This window comes from Saimiri boliviensis, chromosome 4 (genome assembly GCF_048565385.1).
Source record: "Saimiri boliviensis isolate mSaiBol1 chromosome 4, mSaiBol1.pri, whole genome shotgun sequence".
In the NCBI taxonomy this organism is placed as follows: domain Eukaryota; kingdom Metazoa; phylum Chordata; class Mammalia; order Primates; family Cebidae; genus Saimiri; species Saimiri boliviensis.
Genome location: NC_133452.1, coordinates 4611255 through 4633439, shown reverse-complemented (window position 1 = coordinate 4633439; position 22185 = coordinate 4611255). Strand labels below are relative to the sequence as shown.

At 45.9% G+C, this 22185-nt stretch overlaps 1 protein-coding gene and 1 pseudogene across 7 annotated transcripts in view; one reads left to right on the top strand and one right to left on the bottom strand.

The window, feature by feature from the left end:
• PDE10A (phosphodiesterase 10A) overlaps positions 1–19528 on the bottom strand; it is a 656074-nt gene extending 636546 nt beyond the window's left edge. For 4 of the 7 annotated variants that reach the window (XM_074397166.1, XM_074397170.1, XM_074397169.1 and 1 more), the window contains exon 1: positions 18953–19528. Coding sequence is in view for 2 of the 7 variants with exons in the window: in XM_074397164.1 (XP_074253265.1) it covers positions 17485–17590 (106 nt within the window). In the remaining 5 variants the exon portion in view is untranslated. Of the gene's footprint in view, positions 1–17484 lie in introns of all 7 variants that reach the window. The other 3 variants (XM_074397164.1, XM_074397168.1, XM_074397167.1) reach the window with 2 other exon arrangements.
• Positions 19529–19548: 20 nt separating this feature from the next.
• On the top strand, positions 19549–20286 carry LOC101031594 (putative uncharacterized protein FLJ36797; annotated as a pseudogene).
• Positions 20287–22185: the final 1899 nt, after the last annotated feature.

Here is a 22185-nt window from a genome sequence, read left to right as displayed (position 1 = left end):
GTCAATCTAAGAGAATGTCTTCGTTTGTAGAAAACGCATACTAAATTATTCGGGATAATGGTTCAGAAACAAAATTTTCTAGTGTACTTGCAACTTTTCTTTAAGTTTGATCATTTTCCATAAGTTTCTATAAGTTTGACATCATTTCACAATTTAAACATCCGCTTTTTAAAAATCCATTAACAGTTATCATATATGAAAAAACCCTACTGTTTAAAAGATCTAATAGAAGAAATGACTCAATTTATAAGGTCAATAAAAAGGTAAACATAGCTGAAAATAAACTTCGTGGAAATGAGTCATATCTATATGAAGAAAACTTTGAAATACTACTGAATTATGCAAAAGATTTATTTCTTATATATCTTTTGGTCTTTTGAATTTTTGCCGATTGCATTTATTTTTTATTTAAGAATAAATGAGTAGATGCACAACAACCAAATGAATAGATGCACAACAACAGTGCACTGGAGAAAGCATGTTCAGAACATGAATTGGACTCCATCATTTTGATAATGAAAAAAATTATTTCAGCCGGGTGCAGTGGCTCACGCCTGTAATCCCAGCACTTTGGGAAGCCGAGGCAGGCAGATCACCTGAGCTCAGGAGATCAAGACCAGCCTGGCCAACATGGCAAAGCCCAGTCTCTACTAAAAAACACAAAAATTGCTGGAGAATTGCTTGAACCCGGGAGGCAGAGGTTGCATCGAGCTGAGATAGCACCACTGCACTCCTGCCTGGGCAACAGAGACAAAAAAAAGAAAGAAATTTTCAGTAGGCTTTTTTGAACCTAGTAGAAGTTGCTATAAAGAAATCACTGCTACGTTTTTTTGTTTTTTTTTTTTTTTTAATGGCACGGACATGGATTAGGATTGCTAAATATGTACTTGAACATGATGGTGGCCCTCCTTGACTCGTGAGCACCTCAAGCTGGAAGTTCAAGCCTATCCATTATTCAATTCAATCAAGCTTAGGAGAAATAATTTGCTCCCTTCCAGAAACCTCTGCAACACACTGGATGACCTCCATGCAGCACTTCCCTTAAGGGCTCATGCCACACCTTCTTACCATCCTATAAGACTGAAAATTCCTTCAGGGCTGGGAAAATACACTCGTGCCCATGACCCATTGCCACTCTCTGGTTCTTTGCACACAGAAACATGTGACTATGTGACTGAACATTTTCATTTTCATATCTTTGCCTCTTGGTCCAAACTCAGGCCCAGACTGACAAGAGCAAGAAAAGTTCCACATACGCATTTTACTAAAGATGGCAGAAAAAGATGTAAAACAATAGTAATTTACTGCTTCTAATTTTCAGAAAGAGAACAGGAAAGTATACATCTTCAGGCCTGGGACTGGAAGTAGTGCTGAGAACCACAGCAACGCCAGCCATTTCCAAAGATAACTTGGCATTAATTTTGAAAATTGGCATTTGGCAGCCACGGTGCTTGTGTTTATTTATTTTCCTATTTTTACCTCTGTACCTATTAAATCTAGACCACTCAGATTTCAATCTTGACAATCTTGAAAGGGAAAATAAAGAACTGTATGTACCCGTGGCGATGACTTGGACTTAACTTTAAACCTGTTGAAGTACAGAATTAGGAGTGATACCTGACACAGTAGCAATCACAGCATAAATAACAGAGGCTGCAGTCCAGCCTCCTGGGGTGTGAGGGGGTGAAGGAAAAGGTACATTCTGTAACAAAGGAAGCCTGAAAGAATCTCACTTAAAGAAAATACATAATTACTCCCCAAGCACATTGGAATAAGGATTGCGAATTAGGCGTGAAAAGTTTTGCGTTCATAAAAATGATTTCAGTAAAGGAGAGTGCACCTTTCACTCTCTGGTGGAAGGTGGAGAACATTCTGTTCTGCTGGCCAGGGTGGAGCTCCTGGGAAGGGAAAGCTCCCGGTACCAGCAGGGCGGCCACCTGCACAGGTGGACGGGGATTCTGCCCCTGGATGCTCCGCGTACTCTCTGCTGCCCAGGGGCACTCATATGGCTCTCCCTCACCCTGTTCCATCTTCCTCTGCTCTCACCCCACCCTGCCAGGTGGTATGACCTATGGCTGAGATGTGTCCCGGTCTCTGTCATGAAAAAAATTAAAATTTTCAAACACCTACTCCATTTGTTCCCAGAAGAATAACTGAGCCGAAGACTTTGTTGAGCCCTTAAAATGCTCAAGCCCACTGGGGAGCCAAGGGGCACACAACCAGCTCTAGGCAATGTCAGCCAGCAGGGACAGTGATGCCAGGAGGCTGCAGAGGCACTGAGGCTCCGGGAGCTGGGATGGGGCTGCACGCCCCTTCAGGGAACACAGGTGGCTGAGAGTCCTTTAAGGGCCAATCCTTCACCCAAGGCAACGTGCCTCAATTAATTAACTAATTTATTATTTTTCACCAAGAGGCTAGATTTTCACCAAGAGGTCAGAACAATTCTGGCATTGATGCTCTGTTTACTGTGACCAAGATACCTGTAAAATATGGTGTCAGCCAGGGATTTTATTACTGTTTCCACTCACAATAAAAAACGTATTTGACAAGAGGACCAAATACACACACACACACACATGCGAGCGCTCACACATACATACATACACATGCACACACCCACATATACATGCACACACCCACATACACATACACACATACACACGCATACATATGCACATACACAAGAACACACGCACATGCACACACACGCACACACACACGTCCCTGCACAATACCAGCTAGTTCTCCTCTCCCCTCCATTCCCGCCCTCTCTCCTCCTCTCTTCTTCCCTTCCCCTCTCCCTTTCCCTTCCCTTCCTTTCCTTTCCATTCAGCTGCTTAAAAATATAGTTAGGACTCACTAAAAATAAATTGTTTCATGGCTCACAAATAGGGTGCTATGCACAAAATTCAAAAAACACTGGTTGAGCCCAATCCAAAATGTGATGGAGGCCAGACACAGTGGCTCATGCCTGTAATCCCAGTACTTTGGGAGGCCAAGGCAGGCAGATCACATGAGGTCAGGAGTTCGAGACCAGCCTAGCCAACATGACAAAACTCTGTCTCTACTAAAAATACAAAAACTAGCCAGGCATGGTGGCAGATGCCTGTAATCCCAGCTACTTGGGAGGCTGAGACAGAAGAATTGCTTGAACCCGGGAGGTGGAGGCTGCAGAGGGCCGAGAGTGCGCCATTGCACTGCAGCCTGTGTGACAAGAGCAGAACTCCATCTCAAAAAAAAAAAAAAAAAAAAAAAAAAGTGATGGAATTGTGGTCTCTTAGGATCCCTGCGCATGTTTTATGAGTGGAAAATGAAAGGAAGTTTTGTTGAAGTTAGTTGAAGTTGACTAAGGAATGTATTAATATCTTTTTCATGAAAAAAAAAAAAATTCTGAAGAAAGACTCAGTTGTTCCTGGCAGTCTGAAGACGTCTGTAGTCCACTGAAGAGGCCCCAGGAAAGAGAGAGACAGATGAGAAGCACCACAGCGTGGGCCCCGGACTGGCCCATCCAAACGAGGGGCGAGGTCGGGACTTCACAGGAATATCCAGACATGTGGAGTGACTGCATGGCGCAGCGTTCATTTACCAATATAGTCATGCGGCTTTGCATGTAAGGTGTTTTTCAGCACGATTCATCTCCTTTGATACTTGGGCAATTTCTTTCTTCAGTAACATGGCAGAATTTCTTAACAAAACTAAAGCATTTTGCCTTTTATCCACCTTGTACAACAGTCATTGTCTGAAGCAAGATAGTTTTCTCCTTATATTTTCTATCATCTACAAAGTACCACTTGAATCAGTCCATTAAATTATTAAATACATTTTAAATAATGCTAAAAATATCAAGTACAAGTTTGAAATTTCCTTCTCATACTGTATACTGATATCGCTATTAGTGGAGAGCTTCTTATCAATGCAGATATGTAGAGTCTTATTTCTTTACATCTTTCTCCCTCTGTCATCCCTATATTTTTGACAAGTGGCAACTTTCACAGATACATGTCTCTATTCCGTCAGAAAATGGCCATGGGCCTTCTGCACGAATAATGACTGCAATGACTGCAAGAATGTGCATGAAGCAAATCTCTTCTCTGGAATTCTTCAGGCTAATGGGAGAAAGAGGGATCTAAACATTATTGGAACGGTCCTCATGCATAAGGGTGTAGTGAGTGCCTGGAACACTACCCAGAGCCCTGGAGTCCTGGAGGACAAGACCTGTCTGCCCCTGGTGGAGATGGCCATGCTTCCTGGAGAAGGTAGATGTTCACGAGGACCTCCAAGGATGCTTAAGGCCTGCACAAAGAGATACTGAGTGGAGAATGGGAGTTCTGGAAGAGGAGACGTCAAAAGCAATAATTAAAAGTATCAAGTTTGCTGAACAATAGAGTGCAGAACCAGACAGACATGCGATATTAAGACCTTACCAGTTGACAGAGCATTGCACATCCATCTTACATCCCATTGGTACCTTCTCTGGGACCAATTTATGCTAGATTCTATTGCTGAAGAACATTTGTACTTAATTTACGAGACATAAAGAAAACATCGGCAAGTTCCCAACGGCCAGAAAGGACAGCCATGGTGCCACCTTTACTCAGTGAGGGGGGCCTGGCAGGAGGAACAGAGGGTGACTGTCATGTCTGTCTGCACAGTCTTATCTTGCACTTTCTTCTAGGAATATACCTGCCGTATCTATAAAAATGGGAGGGTCTGCCTTTGGGATATTTTGGCTGGGTTAATCAAGACAAGGTATTCTTTTTTTTTTTTTTTTGAGACAGAGTTTCGCTCTTGTTACCCAGGCTGGAGTGCAATGGCGCGATCTCGGCTCACTGCAACCTCCGCCTCCTGGGTTCAGGCAATTCTCCTGCCTCAGCCTCCTGAGTAGCTGGGATTACAGGCACGCGCCACCATGCCCAGCTAATTTTTTGTATTTTTAGTAGAGACGGGGTTTCACCAGGTTGACCAGGATGGTCTCGATCTCTCGACCTCGTGATCCACCCGCCTTGGCCTCCCAAAGTGCTGGGATTACAGGCTTGAGCCACCGCGCCCGGTGACAAGGTATTCTTTCCTGGATGCGCAGGGATTGTGAGGGTGGGCCCTTGGGCTGCCCTTCATCACATTGTCTGGGGCAACAACCTGGGAAGCAGAAGGAGCCACGTCCAGACCCTGGAGATGGCTGTTTTCTGTTCACTCCTCTGCTGTTGCCTCTCCCCAGGACTTGCTGACAAACCCCCTTTCACTTTTGTTTACTCTCTTTGCCTGTTGTCACTTGCAACTGAGACTGACTGAGAGCCAGGGGCATTCAGGGTATCTGGGGGCTCTTCTCAAAGTCCCCCTTAGCCATTTTCTGTAAAGCATTTGCTGCATCCTAGTCAAGGGAAAAGTTCCATTAAGAAGATATTTATTCATTAATTTATTCAAGGGCAGTGGCTCATGTTTAAAGAAGATAATTAATTCCAGCATTTTGGGAGGCAGAAGTAGGTAACTACTTGAGCTCAAGAGTTCAAGACCAGCCCAGGCAACATAGCGAGACCTCATCTCTACTCAATCATTGAGTCACACATTCATTTATGAAAAGTTTAAGAGCACTTAATATTTGCCAGGCGTTAGTCCAACTGCTAGAGGTACACAGGAAGAAAGCACAAAGACGTTTCTGTCTTTAATGAGAATATATTCTCGTGGAGAGAGGCAGACAATAAAAGTAAGCAAAATAAGAAATTATCAGATGGCGCTTTGATGAGTTCCACAGAATGTCCTCACTGTGGCCAGCAAAGCTATGCCTGTTCTTGAGGCACCGTGTACCCAGCACTTAGCTTAGTAGGTACTTGGCACATTTTTGAAGTCTAGAATAGAATAGAATAGAAATATTTGGTAGTAGAAATACAGGATAACCCTTATTGATTTTCCTTTTTCAGTTCAAAGTCTAACATGTTTTTTAACAACATTATATGTGGGTAGAGCTGTTCCCAGCTCTTCTCTTGGATTTAATGAAATCTTGTAATTGACAACATTACACTTCCATGTTGTAATTCTTTTGCCTTGTATTTTAGACAATCAAATAATGATGATCTTAGAAATCTGAGAATCAAAGACTGAACAACAGAAATGGAAGTAAGTAGGCAAATACAGAACCAGGTATTAAGCATAGAGGGGTGTGGATAAAATCAGCGTGTCATCAGTTATAGATTTTTCTTGTGTGCCATGACAAATTTGCCTTCTCCATATACATTTTGACATTCATAATGAAGCTAAAAAAGACTCCTTTTAAGTTACTGTTTCGAAGCAGTGGCTCACACCTGTAATCCCAGCACTTTGGGAGGCTGAGGCGGGGAGATCATGAGGTCAGGAGTTCAAGACCAGCCTGGCCAATATGGTGGAACCCCGTCTCTACCAAAAATACAAAAATTAGTCAGGTGTGATGGCGTGCACCTGTAATCCCAGCTACTAGGGAGGCCAAGGCAGGAGAATCACTTGAGCCGGGGAGGTGGAGGTTGCAGTGAGCCAAGATTGCACCACTGCACTCCAGCCTGGGTGGCAGAGCAAGACTCAGTCTCAAGAAAACCCCAAAAGCAAAAACCAAACAAACAAATTTACTGTTATGTAGATATGTTAATTATTTTTATCATGTAAGATAACAGCTGATCTGGTGGGCCCTGAGTGAAACCAGGCCTCTGACCATCTTTGTAATCTTTACATAAATCTCAAGCCACAAGTGACACGACGTTGGAAACAGGAGACTAGGCTGTGACAACAATCAAAATGTTCTAACTCACTTCAAGTTAAGAAAAAACTGCCTCAGTATAGCTCAAGGCCAAGAGTTTGCTAACCCTTGGGGTAGGGAGATTTGCCTTGAAGCGCAGCATAGTCCCACCTGGAGACATCAGAGCCCTTGCCAATGTTTTAAAGAATATTCCAGAACCTGAGTATTCCTGCACTGTCCCGACTCGGGCTACCACTTCACACTCGCTCACTCTGGTTTATGCCACCAAAGCCCATATGTGAAACTCAGCCCCTTCATGGGTTTCATTTACAAAGTCCCTCTGAATCACTCAAGACTTTGGTAAACTTGACAGAGCACTAGACTCACACAGAGAGTCAAATCTTCCGCCACACGCCACACGCCACCCGCCACACACCACCCGCCACATGCCACACAAGTGCACAGTAACTGACAGCTGTTCCTAGGCTCTGCAGTCCCCCCAACCACCCTGCAGCAGGGCCCTCCTCATCCCCACCTTCCCCAAACGCTCTCCTGGAGCAACCAAACCCCGGGCGTCAGGTAGCCTGGAAACTGCAGCCTCTGCTGTCAGCACACATCGGAGCATTGTCCCAAGCAAAGATAGTTTCCTTGGTGAGAGATAGGCTGTGGCCAAATATGAAGCTAACTGAAGCTTCTCTATCTTGTTACAGAATCTGTTTCTTCAAATGAGATTTATTGGCCAGGCACAGCAGCACATGCCTGTAATCCCAGTACTTTGGGAAGCCGAAGTGGGTGAATCACCTTAGGTCAGGAGTTCAAGACCAGCCTGACCAACATGGAGAAACCCTGTCACTACTAAAAATACAAATTAGCTGGGCGTGGTGGTGCATGCCAGTAATCCCAGCTACTTGGCAGGCTGAGGAAGGAGAATCTCTTGAACCCAGGAGGTGGAGGTTGCAGCAAGCCAAGATCGTGCCATTGCACTCCAGCCTGGGCAACAGGAGTGAAACTCTGTCTCGAAAAATAAATAAATAAATAAAAAGATTTATTATTCTGTGGCAAGAGGGTAACACAAAGTTGCATTTGTCCCTTTCTACTTCACAGCTACTCCAGGCCAGCCCCAGATAAGACCAGCAAGTGGATGTCATTATGCCCACATCGATGCAGAAAAATAAAGAAGGCTGGAAATCAAAATCACAACAGCATGAGAAAACAGTCTGGGAAAGACAGCAGATTCCTTCTCTTCTTGAGCTGAACTTACAGATTTGCCTAGGCAGAGATTCCTCAAGCTGGTAAGCTTTTCTCAGAACCACAGTAATCCACACTACCAGCGAACTGTACCTCAGGACGATGTAACTTGGTGATGGTCCATCTTTCTTCTCATTCTGTCTCCTTCATAGTCCGCAAAGCAAGCACAATGCACTATTAAATGAACAAGCACTAAATTCAACATCCATGGTAGAGAGGGATAATATTTGTGAGTCAAAATTAAGTATAGACTTGTATTATGGATAAAATCTAATTCATTTATTAAGATTCTATATGTGGATTTTAAGAGTTCCCGCGAAAGCATCTGAATTTTTTTACTAATATAAGGTTTGTGATATTCAGATATATTTACAGAAAATCAAACACCTTCACTGATGAGCTTCAATGACTAATAAAGACCATTAAACAGCTGATAAAAATAAAGAGTGGTCTACAGGATATGTGCCTCAAATAAATGAGGGTCTATGTCCACTAAAGGCTGTACAATAATGCTTCGGAGCAGTTTTATTTGGAGTCGCCTCAAAGTTGAAACTACCCAAGTGTCCAAGGACAGTAGAAAACACAAGTAAACTGTGGAATACTGACACAATGGAAATTAGTTGCACTGGAAAAGAGCAAGCTACTGTGACATCGAAGCTGATTTCCATAGACTGAAGGTTGAAGAAAAGAACCCAGACAAAGGAGATGTGCTTCGCAATTCCTATGGAAGAGTCCCAGAGCAGGCAAACAAACTGGCGATGACAGAGGTGAAAAGATGACGGCTGTCAGAAGAGTGAACCCTACTTACCTGTGGGAAGGACCTGATGGGTCAAAGGGCGAAGGAAGCCTTCTGGAGTGCTGGAAATGGCTCCCTGCTTTATTCCGGTGTTTATTTATAAACAAGCTGGTTAGCTCAGAAAGTGCCCTTTCTAAAAACATTACAGCCCAATTTAAAAGAAAAATATTGACATATAAACAAAATCCAAATTTATATAATTGACACTAAATTAAGAATTTTAGCTTCAACATTTTGCACCTTTAGGCAGATATTTTGCCCTGGCGTAAGGGAAGAATAATCAGAGTTTATTACTATTTCTCTTTACAGTGGAGAAGTCTGGCAGAAATATTCTTAACTGTGTGATCAAACTTAATGTCACCAAGGCAGGACCGGATGACATCAGGTGCCTTCTAATGGGACACATCAAGAATGGCACGGTGCTACCTATGTGGTATCTTTGTATGAAATAATTAACCTGAGTCTAATAGCTGCGGAGCATCATATGAATCCAAATTGGGGATTTCAGAAAGATAAGTGGCCTGGATGCTTCAAAAATGTCCATGTCATGGAATTTTTTTTAGATTAGAAAAACAAAAGACAACTCAACATCTTATGTGATTCTCAATTGGATCCTAGATTGAGCAACTAGCGAAGCTATTACTGGGAACATTTGAGTATGTGCTCCCACTAGAAGATAACGTTGTAGGAATGTTAAGCATTCTCAGTATGGGTGTCGAATTGTGGTCATGTACAGGAATGTCTTGTCCTTAGAAAATAAATCTAAACTATTTAGATTATCAAAATGTTTATAAATAACTTTGAAGTGCTTCGGCCAGGAATAATAATAATTACGTGTGCCAGAGAAGAATAAGAAAAGGAGGAGGGGGTGGAGGGGAAAAATAAAATGTAGCAAAATGTTTGTGATGGACATTCAATGAGAGTGAGAAGGCTCTCCCACTCAAAATTTTATCCAGGTATCAACTCTGATGACACACGCACCGAGAGGACATGAAACGGTTTACTACTCACAGAGTGAGGCTTTCCCGGCAGAGCAGGGCTGGCTCCAAAGTGTGTCTGAAAATGGCTTGAGAGAAAGGATGAAGGCTTGGGGCTTGCTGTGATTTGGAGCGGAGCTAGGGTAAGGCTTCTTGTTCATTGGCCAAGGCTTGTGTGGGCTGAACTCCCCATCAGCACCAAGGGAAGGAGCACAAGGGCTTTCTCACCAGCTGGCTCAGGTGTGGGGCAGAAGGGGAATATGTTTCTACTACTTCTCTTTCACCCATTCATACCAGGCATTGGCATCTTAAAATTATGTCCTAAGGAAAACTACTTTTACAAATATGTGCTGCTGTGGCATAATCTCAGAGCAGATTTTCTTTCTTGAATAAAAAGCTTTTACAGCTCAATATAAATATTTCTTCTTACCTATAGTCATTTACAAGTAGAAATATTATAGCTTCCATTAAATAAGATACTTGATAGTTTGAGTTGCCTCACTTATCAGACATTCATGATTTCACTCCACAAGAAACGCTGGAGTGCTCATTAGGTGCCAGGCACACTGTTAGGGGCAGGGACGAAACAGCGAACGAGGCATGGTTATCAGCTCCCACATGGTATAAATGGCGGAGTTAAGACCTCACCACTCCCACCTTTTGAGAGACAACATTCTGACTGAGAAATTTAAGAATCTCTAAATACATAAAATATGCAAAAGTCACAACACCCAGAGTTACCATTGTGGTCATGTGAGAATTCAAGAGTAAGACTTACACCAATTACCATTTTCATAAATCTCCTCAGAAAGAACATTAGTGTCCTATTTTAAAATAATACACATTTTAAAATAACACAATTCATTCTCCATCATTGTCTAAATTTTCTCAATGTTTATTCCATGCAAAATCACAAACCTGCACCTATGTATCGTTTCTGAGATGGGCAGAATGCAACATCCCTCATCCTGACATCCACCCTAAGCAGAGAACAGGAGAAAAAGAAATGGTGTCTCATAAACCCTAAAATTCATCATTGGTGTAAATCACCCTACATCTGGAACTTTCTACGTTTCAAATACTCTATCCCACTGTTTTGAGGAACCTGCTTATATTTGCCAAATACCCCAATTTGGGATTTTCAAAATGTAGTGTCTGTACTGATGATGGCTCAAACTGCGTAGGAAAATTATGGCAGGTATGGGCAAATAGCCTTTGATAGAGTTCAAATCGTTATCATCTCTTTGCCTCACCTGCCATATCTAAGAGTTTACCAACCTATAAATTTAGACATGTGTTCAAAAAGTACCATGTTGTTGCTTCTTAAAACTTTATTTACTGTAGTCCCAGCTACTTGGGAGGCTGAGGCAGGAGAATCGCTTGAACCCAGGAGGCAGGGGTTGCAATGAGCCAAGATCGTGCCACTGCACTCCATCCAAGGCGACAGAGTAAGATTCCATCTCAAAAAACAACAACAAAAACCACTTTATTTATAAAAGCAAAAGACTAATATTTTGAATGCCATTCAGTAGGGTTTAGCTAAATAAATTACGGCACATTGTACCACGGAATATTATACAGACAGTAAAACTAGTTTTATATATGCTGAACAATTTCCAAGATACAGGTAAGTGGATAAAGCAAAGTACAATAAGAACAGTTTAACCTGAGACTTGTGTCTGTATATGAAAGGGATGTTACATTTATCATCCTATATGTGCACAGAAAGTTTCTGGTTGGCTACATAAGAACCAGGCACGTAGGTGACATTTGGGTTTGGAGGAGAACTTACAGTACACCTTCTCATGGACATTGACTATTGTTGCCACGAGTATAATACATATGCATGTGTCAGTATGATATGTGCAATTTACAACATTAAGATATTGGCCATTGTGATTGCTACCTTGTATTCATCACGGAAAGAAAGGAAAAGTCTAAGAGCTTTTAATAGTTTGATATCATGGTTGAGCAGTTCTTTTTATTAAAAGTTCTGGCCGGGCGCAGTGGCTCACTCCTGTAATCCCAGCACTTTGGGAGGCCAAGGTGGGTGAATCACGAGATCAGGAGATTGAGACCATCCTGGCCAACATGGTGAAATGCCGTCTCTACTAAAATACAAAAAATTAGCTGGGCGTGGTGGTGCGTGCCTGTAGTCCCAACTACTTGGGAGGTTGAGGCAGGGAAATTGGTTGAACCTGGGAGGCAGAGATTGCAGTGAGCCAAGATTGTGCCACTGCACTCCAGCAGCCTGGCAACAGAGCAAGACTCCGTTTCAAAAAAAAAAAAATGCTCCTTCTGCTAACAGGTGAAGATAATTTCTGCTTACCTAAGAAATACATGTTCTATCTGTATGATTCAAACTAGCCACAGAAGTGACAGGAGGTGGCATTGTTGCATAACTTTCACCTCTGTTTATTTGCAATTCTCTTTCCCCTGGCAGGGAAGGGCAGGTGCATGTTTGTTGGGGTGCAGAAGTCTGCAAACAGCAATATAAATGTAGGTAAATATAGGCCATGTACAACATAAGGAAGAGTCCCCCGCTGCACTCAGATCAAAAGGTGCTCCACGGTATTGTCCTGTGATGCTCAGGGTTTCTGCCAGTTCTAAAAAGAGAGTATCCCCCCCAGTTACTGGCCTCCCAAAGAATCCAGTTTAGGTAACTTCCTCTCCCCACACTTTCAGGTTAATAATTGCCTTTCATTTGGTTTCTTTGTGAGTTATCATTTATGTTGGAGTCCAGTTATAGTTTGAGTTCATTTCTTCCCAAAATCATAAGCAAAGTCACAGAAATCGGACCACCACAGTCACCTAATTCAAGCAAGAGGAGACGGGTACACAGGGATGGCTTTGTCTTTCAGATGTTGGTGATTTTCTTTCCAGCTTGAATCAAAAAAGCAGGGGCGGGCCCAAAGATGAGGAAGAGCTGAGGCCTCTGTTCCATTGTGCAGCCTTCATTCTTGAACTTCTTTGCTCCCTCAATCCCCTCTCTCCTCCACCTCCTTTGGCCCACTGGATGGTAATGGCCTTTCTGGTTTGGAGCCAAAGAAACTCACAGAAGAACTTTAAAAACTGTCTAAACAATAACCGCCTTTGCCATCAAACATCTGTAAAAATGTGTGCTTGTGCAACCGTCTGTTTGTCTTTAACATTGATTTCTCCTTCCGAGGGTCATGCCCATATTTTAATATCAGTGATATAAATCACCATTTAAGAGATATTTTGTAAGCTGTTTTAGAAATAGGCAATCTGAACAATTCTATTAGAAACATTAATCTATTGGAAAGATCAATCCAGCTGATTGTAGGGGGTTAGGTAGATGCAGGTCAGTTAACAACCTGCACGTTCACTTTTAACTAGTTTTAGAGGCATAAACTTGAGCTGCTTTCCATAAGCAGTTTCAGGCTCTCCCAAAGCTAACTACCCATGAAGAATACAGGAACGCTACAAAATCCTGGTATTACTGTAATATCAGAGAGGGAGAGGTATGCAGTTACTGAAAACCGTATGTTCACGCAGTCATTGATTCATCTTACAACATAATAGCTACCCATATTTCACTATGGCTCAAGAAATTCAAGGAATGCATAAGTCGGTCATGCCCAAATATACCCTGGATTCATTTGGTGCCAGAGGCTCTCCTCTGCTTGGCTTTAAACACTACCAAGGCAAGAACCCAGAAAATTCAACTGGGGAGGATCCTAACTAATTTTACCAAAAACAGAAAATACTTACTTTTAAAACACTCATGAGATTAATTTAATGTAATAATATACCACTTACGTAATTTCCCAACCTAAAGCCGTCTCAAAAGACTTGGAGGTTAAAACTAGAAGACAAAGCAAGATAGTCCAGTTAGGGTGACAGTGGGGAGAGGGGAGAGTGGAGATGGATTTCAGCGAACCTACAGGTACTAAGAGAACAGGTTTCTAACTGGAGCGTAACTGTGGAAACATAGAGTTAGTATTACTTCTTCAGTGTAGATATCTAATGACGTATCTTGTGATTAACCCAAACTCTTTAAGTAAATAATAATTCTTTGAAAAGAGACTGATATAAAAACAATGTGACTAGAATTTAAAAAATTGAAGTGTTTCTTATTAGTTATAAGATCAATAAACACAAGTATTCAGTGTTTTCATCAGACTCCTCCCATATAGCTTTCCACATGTCTATTCAGTTGTAGTTAACCAAACATTGTAACACATTCTTATGTCCAAGTTCAAAGCAATTAAGAAAAGCAGAAACAACGTGAAACAAAATTGTCATTCGCATGGTCCATTTGCACACCAATTTTCTTTAAGTTATAAAGGAAAAACCTTATGTTTAGCATTTTATGCAAATATCTTCCATCAGTATAGACTGCACACATATTGAACACAGAGCCAGCTGCTATCCACAAGAGGAACATATCCTAATCATGATTTTACAGACACACTCACACACGCATGTGTACATGTGTCAAATAACTTCAGTGGACATCCAAAGAAACATTCAATCTAAGCTAGGATAATGTACTTCATCTTCCCCTTTACCTAGTTAAATTAAGCAGGCTGGATCTATCAAGGTCAGGGACCAAACCAAAACCATCTGAGTGTGTACACAATGACCCACTTACCATCCTATGTTCATCAGTATAAGGAATCTTCTAAAGAGAAACTATTAAGAATACAGGGGCCATATAGCACAATAGCCAGGAAATATCAGCACAAGACCTGAAATGAGCACTTCCTAGCCATGGCAGGAGACCACGTGCACCCTGGCATGGATGGTGGTAGGGAAGGACATGAACAGGACCGTTTGGCTTTAGTTCTCAGGTTGAAAGTTCCCACCACATTCCTCTCTAGGCAGCCTATATGCCTATCAGCTATTTAAAATTTCAGGTCAAACCAACCTGCCAACAGCCTATCGTAAAATCATTGACTACCACTGAAACTCAATTTCCAGTTGCCTTCATTTCATACATGCTGTAATATACTCTCAGTGGTTGAAATGAACAAACACATAAACCTTCTAAGTTGTTGGAACTTAAAAGATGACCCCTCTGATGTTCAAGGTCAGCAACACCAATGTATATACGTTTCTCTGTTTTGCGGTGTGAGTACCATCAAATTTGGCCTAGAGACCCAAAGGGGTAAAAACCAACAGCACTGAGTTTGAGGCAGAGAAAATGCAGTTTCTTAATCATGGGTAAGGGACTATGTGTCATGAACAGCTGTCACTCAAACACTGGGTTTCCCATTGTGAAAGCATGCACAGACGTGAATTCACACAGCCATATACCACAGACATTCACCGGAAAGGCACAGATATGCTCCCATCACTGCAGGCGTGGACCATGGTTTCCACCTCCAGAAGAAATATATTCCCAGGCCAGGCGCGGTGGCTCATGTCTGTAATTCCAACACCTTGGGAGGCCGAGGCGGGCGGATCACGAAGTCACGAAATTGAGACCATCCTGGCCAACATAGCGAAACCCCATCTCTACTAAAATGGAAAAATTAGCTGGGCATGGGGGCACGCATCTGTAGTCCCAGCTACTCGGGAGGCTGAGGCAGGAGAATTGCTTGAACCTGGGAGGCAGAGGTTGCAGTGAGCTGAGATTGCGCCACAGCACTCCAGCCTGGCACCTGGCGACAGAGCGAGACTCCATCTCAAAAACAAAAAACAAACAAAAAAAGAAATATATTCCCAACACCATGGTAGTAGAGAAACCTTAATGGTTTCTGCAGTTACATATTCTCCATTACCAGGTAGCATTTTTAGTTGCCAAATACAAAGAATACAATAAAATATTTAGACATTTTTATGCTAAAAAAATTGTACAGTAAATAATCTTGAAATTATGATAATCTTTGAGTACCATGGATATAGGTACTCACTGTTGACTATTCTGACTTGCAAAATATTCTCTGTAGGCTCATATTACCTGGGGAATGTGGGAATTACTTGCTGCTGTTAGTACAGACTTCCATAGCATAGATATTTTTTAATCCTAATACCAAATATTTCCACTGAAAAGATGAAACATGTTTGCTGAAATACAATTCTTGTTTCTTTTTTGTATCGGGCAGTCATGCATTTATTAATTATTAAAATAGCATTTAAAAATTAAGGTTGTTATTTACCATAATAATGGTTTCAGTTCCCATAGACTTCATCTATTCTTAACCAAAAGAAAAGGCCATGTACCTCTGCAGAGCAACTCTAGGTCAAAACCAAATGCTGCGTGTGGAGCTGACGAATTTGCCAGACACTCATGGTGATACCAAATTATCCCCCCAAAGATGGAAAAATACCAACCATACAAATAAAGCCACCTGCAGTACTTGAATTTCTTACCAAATGCCATTTTTTTTTTCAGTAAAAGTAACTTAAGAAATGCCCTACCTTTGCCCTGAAATCATAACTGAGCAAAGACAGTCCAAGCCTGCAGTTGCTGGAATACCCACTTTAGAGGTAAGCGGTGGCGTCCATCTCACCTCCTTTCAGTGTAACCAAAAAGCACCTTCTGGGCATGGCAGGAACAGGTCCTTTGTTTGGAAATGCATGCAAGCCATGCCGAAGGTTGCCAGTGCACACACAGACTCATGTTTTCTGCGTGGAAGGACTTGTGTGACTTAATGATTCTTGTGACGTCAAAGGAGAAGAGCCATCGCCTCCATTTTGGAGACAAGAGCCCAAGCCCATCTCTCCAGGCTCTCTGCCCAGCTTGGCCCCTGCCACCACCGAGGCCACAGGACTGGGTTGCAGGAAGGAATCGGTCATGTAAACAACCCCTCTACCTAGCTGCCTACCTATCCAGAGTCAGATTCTCCCCTCACATGCCTGCTCACCTAATTTTCCACAGCTTAGCCAACAACAAAACATCTCCATCTGGTTCATTTTTCCTTTGCATTTTAACCACAGCCCAGAAAAATCTTGACTAGTTCACCGGGGCCTACTTTTAACCAAATCCAGAAAGCTTTAAGTGAAATAAAAGGTGTCTGTCTGGGTTTCTTTTATGTGGAAATCAGATATCCAAATATCACTTGTGTTTCCATAGGAAATTTTCCATCTTCGGTTTTTCACCGGGATTATTCTAGGCAAAGAAGTATCCAAATGTTTTCACCACCACAACTCCCCTTGAAACCACAGCACATCACCCCCATTTGCTTCAGAAACCTCATCTCCAACTTCAGGAGGAGGCACAGGGCCCTGGCCGTGCAGGGGATGAAGATTGCACATGACGCAGCCCTAAGCATCCCTGGACTGGAGAAGCATGGAAGAAGCAGATGTCCCTCCCTGCTGTCCCTCATCAGCAACAAACACGATGGGGGTCTGGCCGGCACCCTTGCCCCCTGGACACAGGTGTCCTGCACGCAGACATCACTGCAGCCTCTACAACCACAGCACAGTGTGTCCACACCAATGCACATGACAGCCGGGCAGGCATGAGGGAAAAGAGTCAGCTGTCCCCAGTCAATACCTCCTGGCCTCTTCCGTTCCTTCCCAGCCCACCCTCCCTTCTTCCCCACGCAGCTTCAAGTTCACACAGATCTGGGTCTCCAGCATTATCTAATCGGCTCTCTCCCACCCCACTCCCATATCCTGAAGAAACACGTAAAATCCCATCTGTAGGGGAAAAGTCTACTCAAGTTGTCTTGCTATGGGGAGCTCTGAGGAAGCCTGGTGAGGGCATTCCTGCGGAGGGATCTCAACTTCCAAACGTCTTCCTGCATGTGCTCCTGTTCCTTTTTCTCCTCCCCCTCCCCGCCCCCTACCTTGTTCCTCGCTGCTGTCCCCAAACCAGGCAGTGGGTTCCTCCTCTGGGAGCTGGGGTTCTCCGCCACCTCCTCCACCCTCGAGGGCTTTGCGTTTCTTCGACATCTCTGCCCAGGGCTGGGGATTTGGGGGTTTTCTTTCCCCACCCCCTAGCCCTCCCCGCTCGGAGAGGAGAGTGAAGGTGGGGTTAGATGGAGGGGAGGAGGTTAGGTGCAGAGGAAAGGGGTGGGGAGAAAAGACAGAGAGGGAGATGGAAGAGACTGCTGCTTCAGGAGGGGAAGGGACCTGGGATGGCAGGAAAGGCAGAGGGGCAGGGACTCAGTGAAGAAATCCTACAATCGTGTCCATCAGTGTAACCCTACGTCTAGGAGACTGTTTGCGGCTGTTGCGCCTCTCTGTCTCTCTCTCTGTCTCTCTCTCTCTCTCTCTCTCTCTCTCTCTCTCTCTCTCTCTCAATCTCTCTCTCTCTCTCTCTCTCTCTCAATCTCTCTCTCTCTCTCTCTCTCTCTCTCTCTCTCTCTCTCTCTCTCTCTCTCTCTCTCCCCTTCCTCCTTCCTCTTTTTCTTCAACTAAAAGGGTGAGCTGAGAGGAGAGGAGAGATCAAAGCAGAGAGGAGAGTCTCCTTGGGTGCCTCAGCGGATTTCTTTCCCATTTGGGGTCCGATGGGGTGGGGTGCTGTGAGGACTCCTGGCCCTGTCTAGCTATGAGGAGTGGTGTCTTCTGCTGGGCTGTGGTGGGGGGGTGGGGGGCAGTGTTCGCAGTGTTTGGTGAGGATGCGTTTTCAATGGGTTGCAAGGAAAATTGGGTGGGATGAAGAAAAAATGCTGCAGAATGCAATCCAGTGACGCTTTCAGGTGCTGGGGACTCCGGACCCCCGCCTCCCCTATGACATCATAGGAGCTTTTGCAAAAGAGACTGAGGGGGGTGGGGGAGAGAAGAGAGTGGCGGCAGAGGCTGGATCAAAAGAGGAGGGGGTTCTCTCCCCATTGCGAACTGGAGAAGGGCGGCCGGCTCGGGAGGAAGGAAGTTGCGGAGCACGCACCACCCTCTCCAGGCCGCTCGGGAGGCATCTGCGGGTCTGACGCGGCAGCCGCTGCGGTTTGCAGCTGGCGCGCAGCCCTCGCCGGGAACTTGGAGCTCGCAAACTCCCCGGGCCGAATGTGAGCCCCGAGGCTGTGAGTCCGCGCTGGGGCGGGCAGCAGTCGCTCTGCCCTCCTCTGCAAACCCTTGAGTCTTCCGGCTTTCTAACTCCCGTTTCTTCTGATTCCATGCCTCACGCTTTCCCCCAAACAGTACGTCCACAAACACACCACACCACACGCGCACACACGTTTTCTTATTGCCAAAAAGCGTGGAAGGAAAGGACGGGAAGTTTTTTCTAAGTACACACACACACACACGCGAAGGTTGGAATTGTTCGTCTGGATTATCAAGAGTTAAATTATAGGTAAAAGGAACTGAACTTACCCGCCAATGTATGCTGACGCGCAAATCTGCTTTCCGCTTCATTTCGGGTTCATAAATTTAAAGCGTGAGCGAAAGAAAACAGAAAAAAAAGGGACGCACCGGGAGCACGGTGGGCCCAGGGTTCCACGGAGAACTGCGCAAAGCAAGTTGCCAAGAGAGCCCGCTGGCCGAGTTCGGGACCTGTCCACCACGCTCGTGCGCTCCGCTCCGAAGGAAGGTTCCAAAGGCTTCGGGCACTTTGGGGTGCGCGCAGATCTCGCAAAAGGCGAGTGTGTGGGGTTCCTCCTTCCCTCCTTTCCATCTGAGGGTCTCGGGGAAAGTTGCACCCGGTGCCCTGGACGCCCATGAAGACCGGTCCATCTCCGCTCAAGCTCCCAGCAGCAGAAGCAACTTCGGACTCAGACCTCTCTCTCCAGAACATGTGTGTCTTGTGTGTGTGTCTTGTGTGTGTGTGTGTGTGTGTGTGTGCGCGCGCGCGCGCGCGCTCAAGTGAGTGTGTGTGTGTGTCCGCATGCACTTGACATTTGTGGGTGCATGTGCTCTCAGGAACGACTCTCCCGGCTGCCCAGAACTTAGAGAGTTTCTCTTTAAGCCGGAGATGCTGCTCGGACACCCCCCCGCGTCCAACAGGAGGCGATGACGTCTGTAGCCTCGTTGCCAGAACCGTCCCCAGGCTGCCGCTGCCGTTCATTGACAGGAGCGGGCGCTCGGACGTCAGCAGCCGGACCTTCGGCACGGCTGCTCCCGCGGAGACGGCTCCCACCCCCGCACCTGCCAGCCGCACCCCCGGGGGGGTGGTCACGAAATCAAAGCCACCGGGAGTAGGGGCAGGGGAGGGGCTGGGGCTGGGGGAGGGGGTAACTCGGATCAGCCCTCTTTGTCCTGGAGCACCGGAGTATATAAATAGTGCAGTCTCCAGCCAGACTCGCGCCCCCTCTTGCACGCCCCCGCAGACCCCCGCGCCCGCCCGACCTCCGCCCCTTGTCGCTAAGCGTCCGGCTCACTCTGCCTGGAGGGAGGCTGGGTGCGGGGAAGCAGGGAGTGGAAACAGACATTGGTTCGCTTTCCTCCTCCCATTCATAGATTCGGTTGGAGACCTAGGGCCGCCGCACCGGGAGTCGCAATGAATGGATGGATCCCCGCGCGCGGGGACCACCGGGTCCGCAGAGACATCGCCGGCGCTAGGGGCGCTCCTTCCGCTTGGGGACAGGCGCCCTCGCCTCGGCGCGCTGGGGGGACCCCAAACGACCACCCTTAAGAGGCCAAAGGCCTGCTCTCCCCAACACACACCACGGGTCTTTTCTGTCCCTGCGAAGCTGGGACGCAAAACGTAGGGAACTGCGCTTAGTCCCCACAACCAGAAGAGTCCAGGTGGAGACCGGGACCAGGGCCTCCCGCAGCAAGGACCGTAGCAACAGAGCCAGGAACTCCCGCCCACGTGGCGCACGGCGGGGCCTGAAGCCAAGCCCGTCACCTCCCTCTGCGCACCACTGGCAGCCCAGGACCGCGCGCCCTCCCTTCCAGAGCACTCAGGGGTGCACTGCGCCGGGAAGGAGGGCGCGGCGGGAGGGTGCGTTCAGGGGGCTGCTGCGCGGATTCCCATTCGAAGCCGGTTCGCGAGGAATCCATGGGCTTGCACTCGCCAGAAAGAGCTGCTCCAGGAGCGGCAGGATGGTGAGGCCCGTGCCAGACCCTGGGTGGGAGGAAATTAAAGGACTGAGTTCTGAGGCGCACCAGGAAAAGGCAGCAGCTTCATAAATGCACCCAACGCTTCCATGGGCAGACGGCACAGAGGTCGCTGGAGTGAACCTAAGGACCCGGGCTCTGGGCCAGGTGACAACAGACATGCCTGGGAGCGTGGTGACACCTGCGCAGAGCCCCTGGTGGTTCAGCCTGTCCTAGAAGGGCTGTAAGAAGATGTCAGTGTCTTGACTTTCTTCTCTGGTGCTCCTGGTGCTCACGCCCCAAAAAAGGCCACTGGCAGCTAGATCCCAAACCCTTGTGCCATGAGAGGGAAGCCCCACACAAGTGCACTGACACTCCCCAAATCATCTCCTGGGTCCTTCCCATCACACACACATAACGTCATCTCTTCACGGAAAAAAAGAACTTTCTAACTCCACCTTCTCCCTCCATCTCCACCCACGTTCTTCGTGCCCTTCACAGCAAACGGCAGCTCTCCTGACTCTGGGTCTGGCGTTTCTCCTCTGTCTGGGTCTTGAATCGTCCCACAACACTTTCTTAAGAGTTCTGCTTGTGCTGTCCTGCAATATCTCACTTTTACCGAGGTCACCATTCAACCCCAAACTCACTCTCCAAGGGCCCGTTCTTGGACGTCTTGTGTGACTTACCCACTGCAGTGGACAGAACCCCTCATTCCTGCCTCCTTAAGACAGGACCTTCACTTGGCTTTCCAGACTCTCGCACGCTCTGCTGGTTTGCGTCTTACCTCTCTGGACATTCCCTCTGTCACGTTTGCCGAAGGCCTGTCTCCCACTGTCTTCATGTTGCAGTGTCCCAAGGCTCATCTGGGGACCTTTTATTTTCCATCACTCCCTGCTCCCTTGGTGATCTCGCTCAGCTTCATGGGTTTAAGTCTGAATACTAAGGACGCTTGCACTTAGATATTTAGCCCAGACCCCTCCTCTTGACTCTGGATTCCTGTATCTAGTTACCAGCTCCACTGGGGTATCTAGAAGGTGTCTGAAACCTAACGTGGTGATCCACAGGCCCTTGGTTTTATCCCATCGCAAACCTGCTCTTCCCACAGTTTTTCCACCTTGGCGAATGGCGAGCCCACCCCCATCCTGTCTGGATTATGGCTGTTGCCACCTCCCTCAGCTCTCATTCTGCCTACACCTCCTTCACTCTATTCTCAGCCACATGGGGCTTCCTAGAGGCTACCAGGCACCCTCCCCACTCAGAGCCTTTGCAGCTGCTGATCCTCTCCAGAAACTCCTCTGCCCGATATCCTGAATATCTGCAGGGCAGAGTCTCTTCCTCTTTCACATTCTTTCCTCTGGCACCTCTTCAAGAAGCCTCCAGAGTCCACCCCGCCACACACGGTTACACCACCTCGTCCAGCACTGATTCCCGCCCTTCTTTGCTTTACTTCCTCCACGCGTTGCTGGTGGTTGACTTATGTGACTTGTTCAGTCGACTTTCCCAGTACCCTGTCAGCTTCCTAATGGCAGGGAGTTTTGCCTTTGCTTATAATTGCACAAAAACTATGT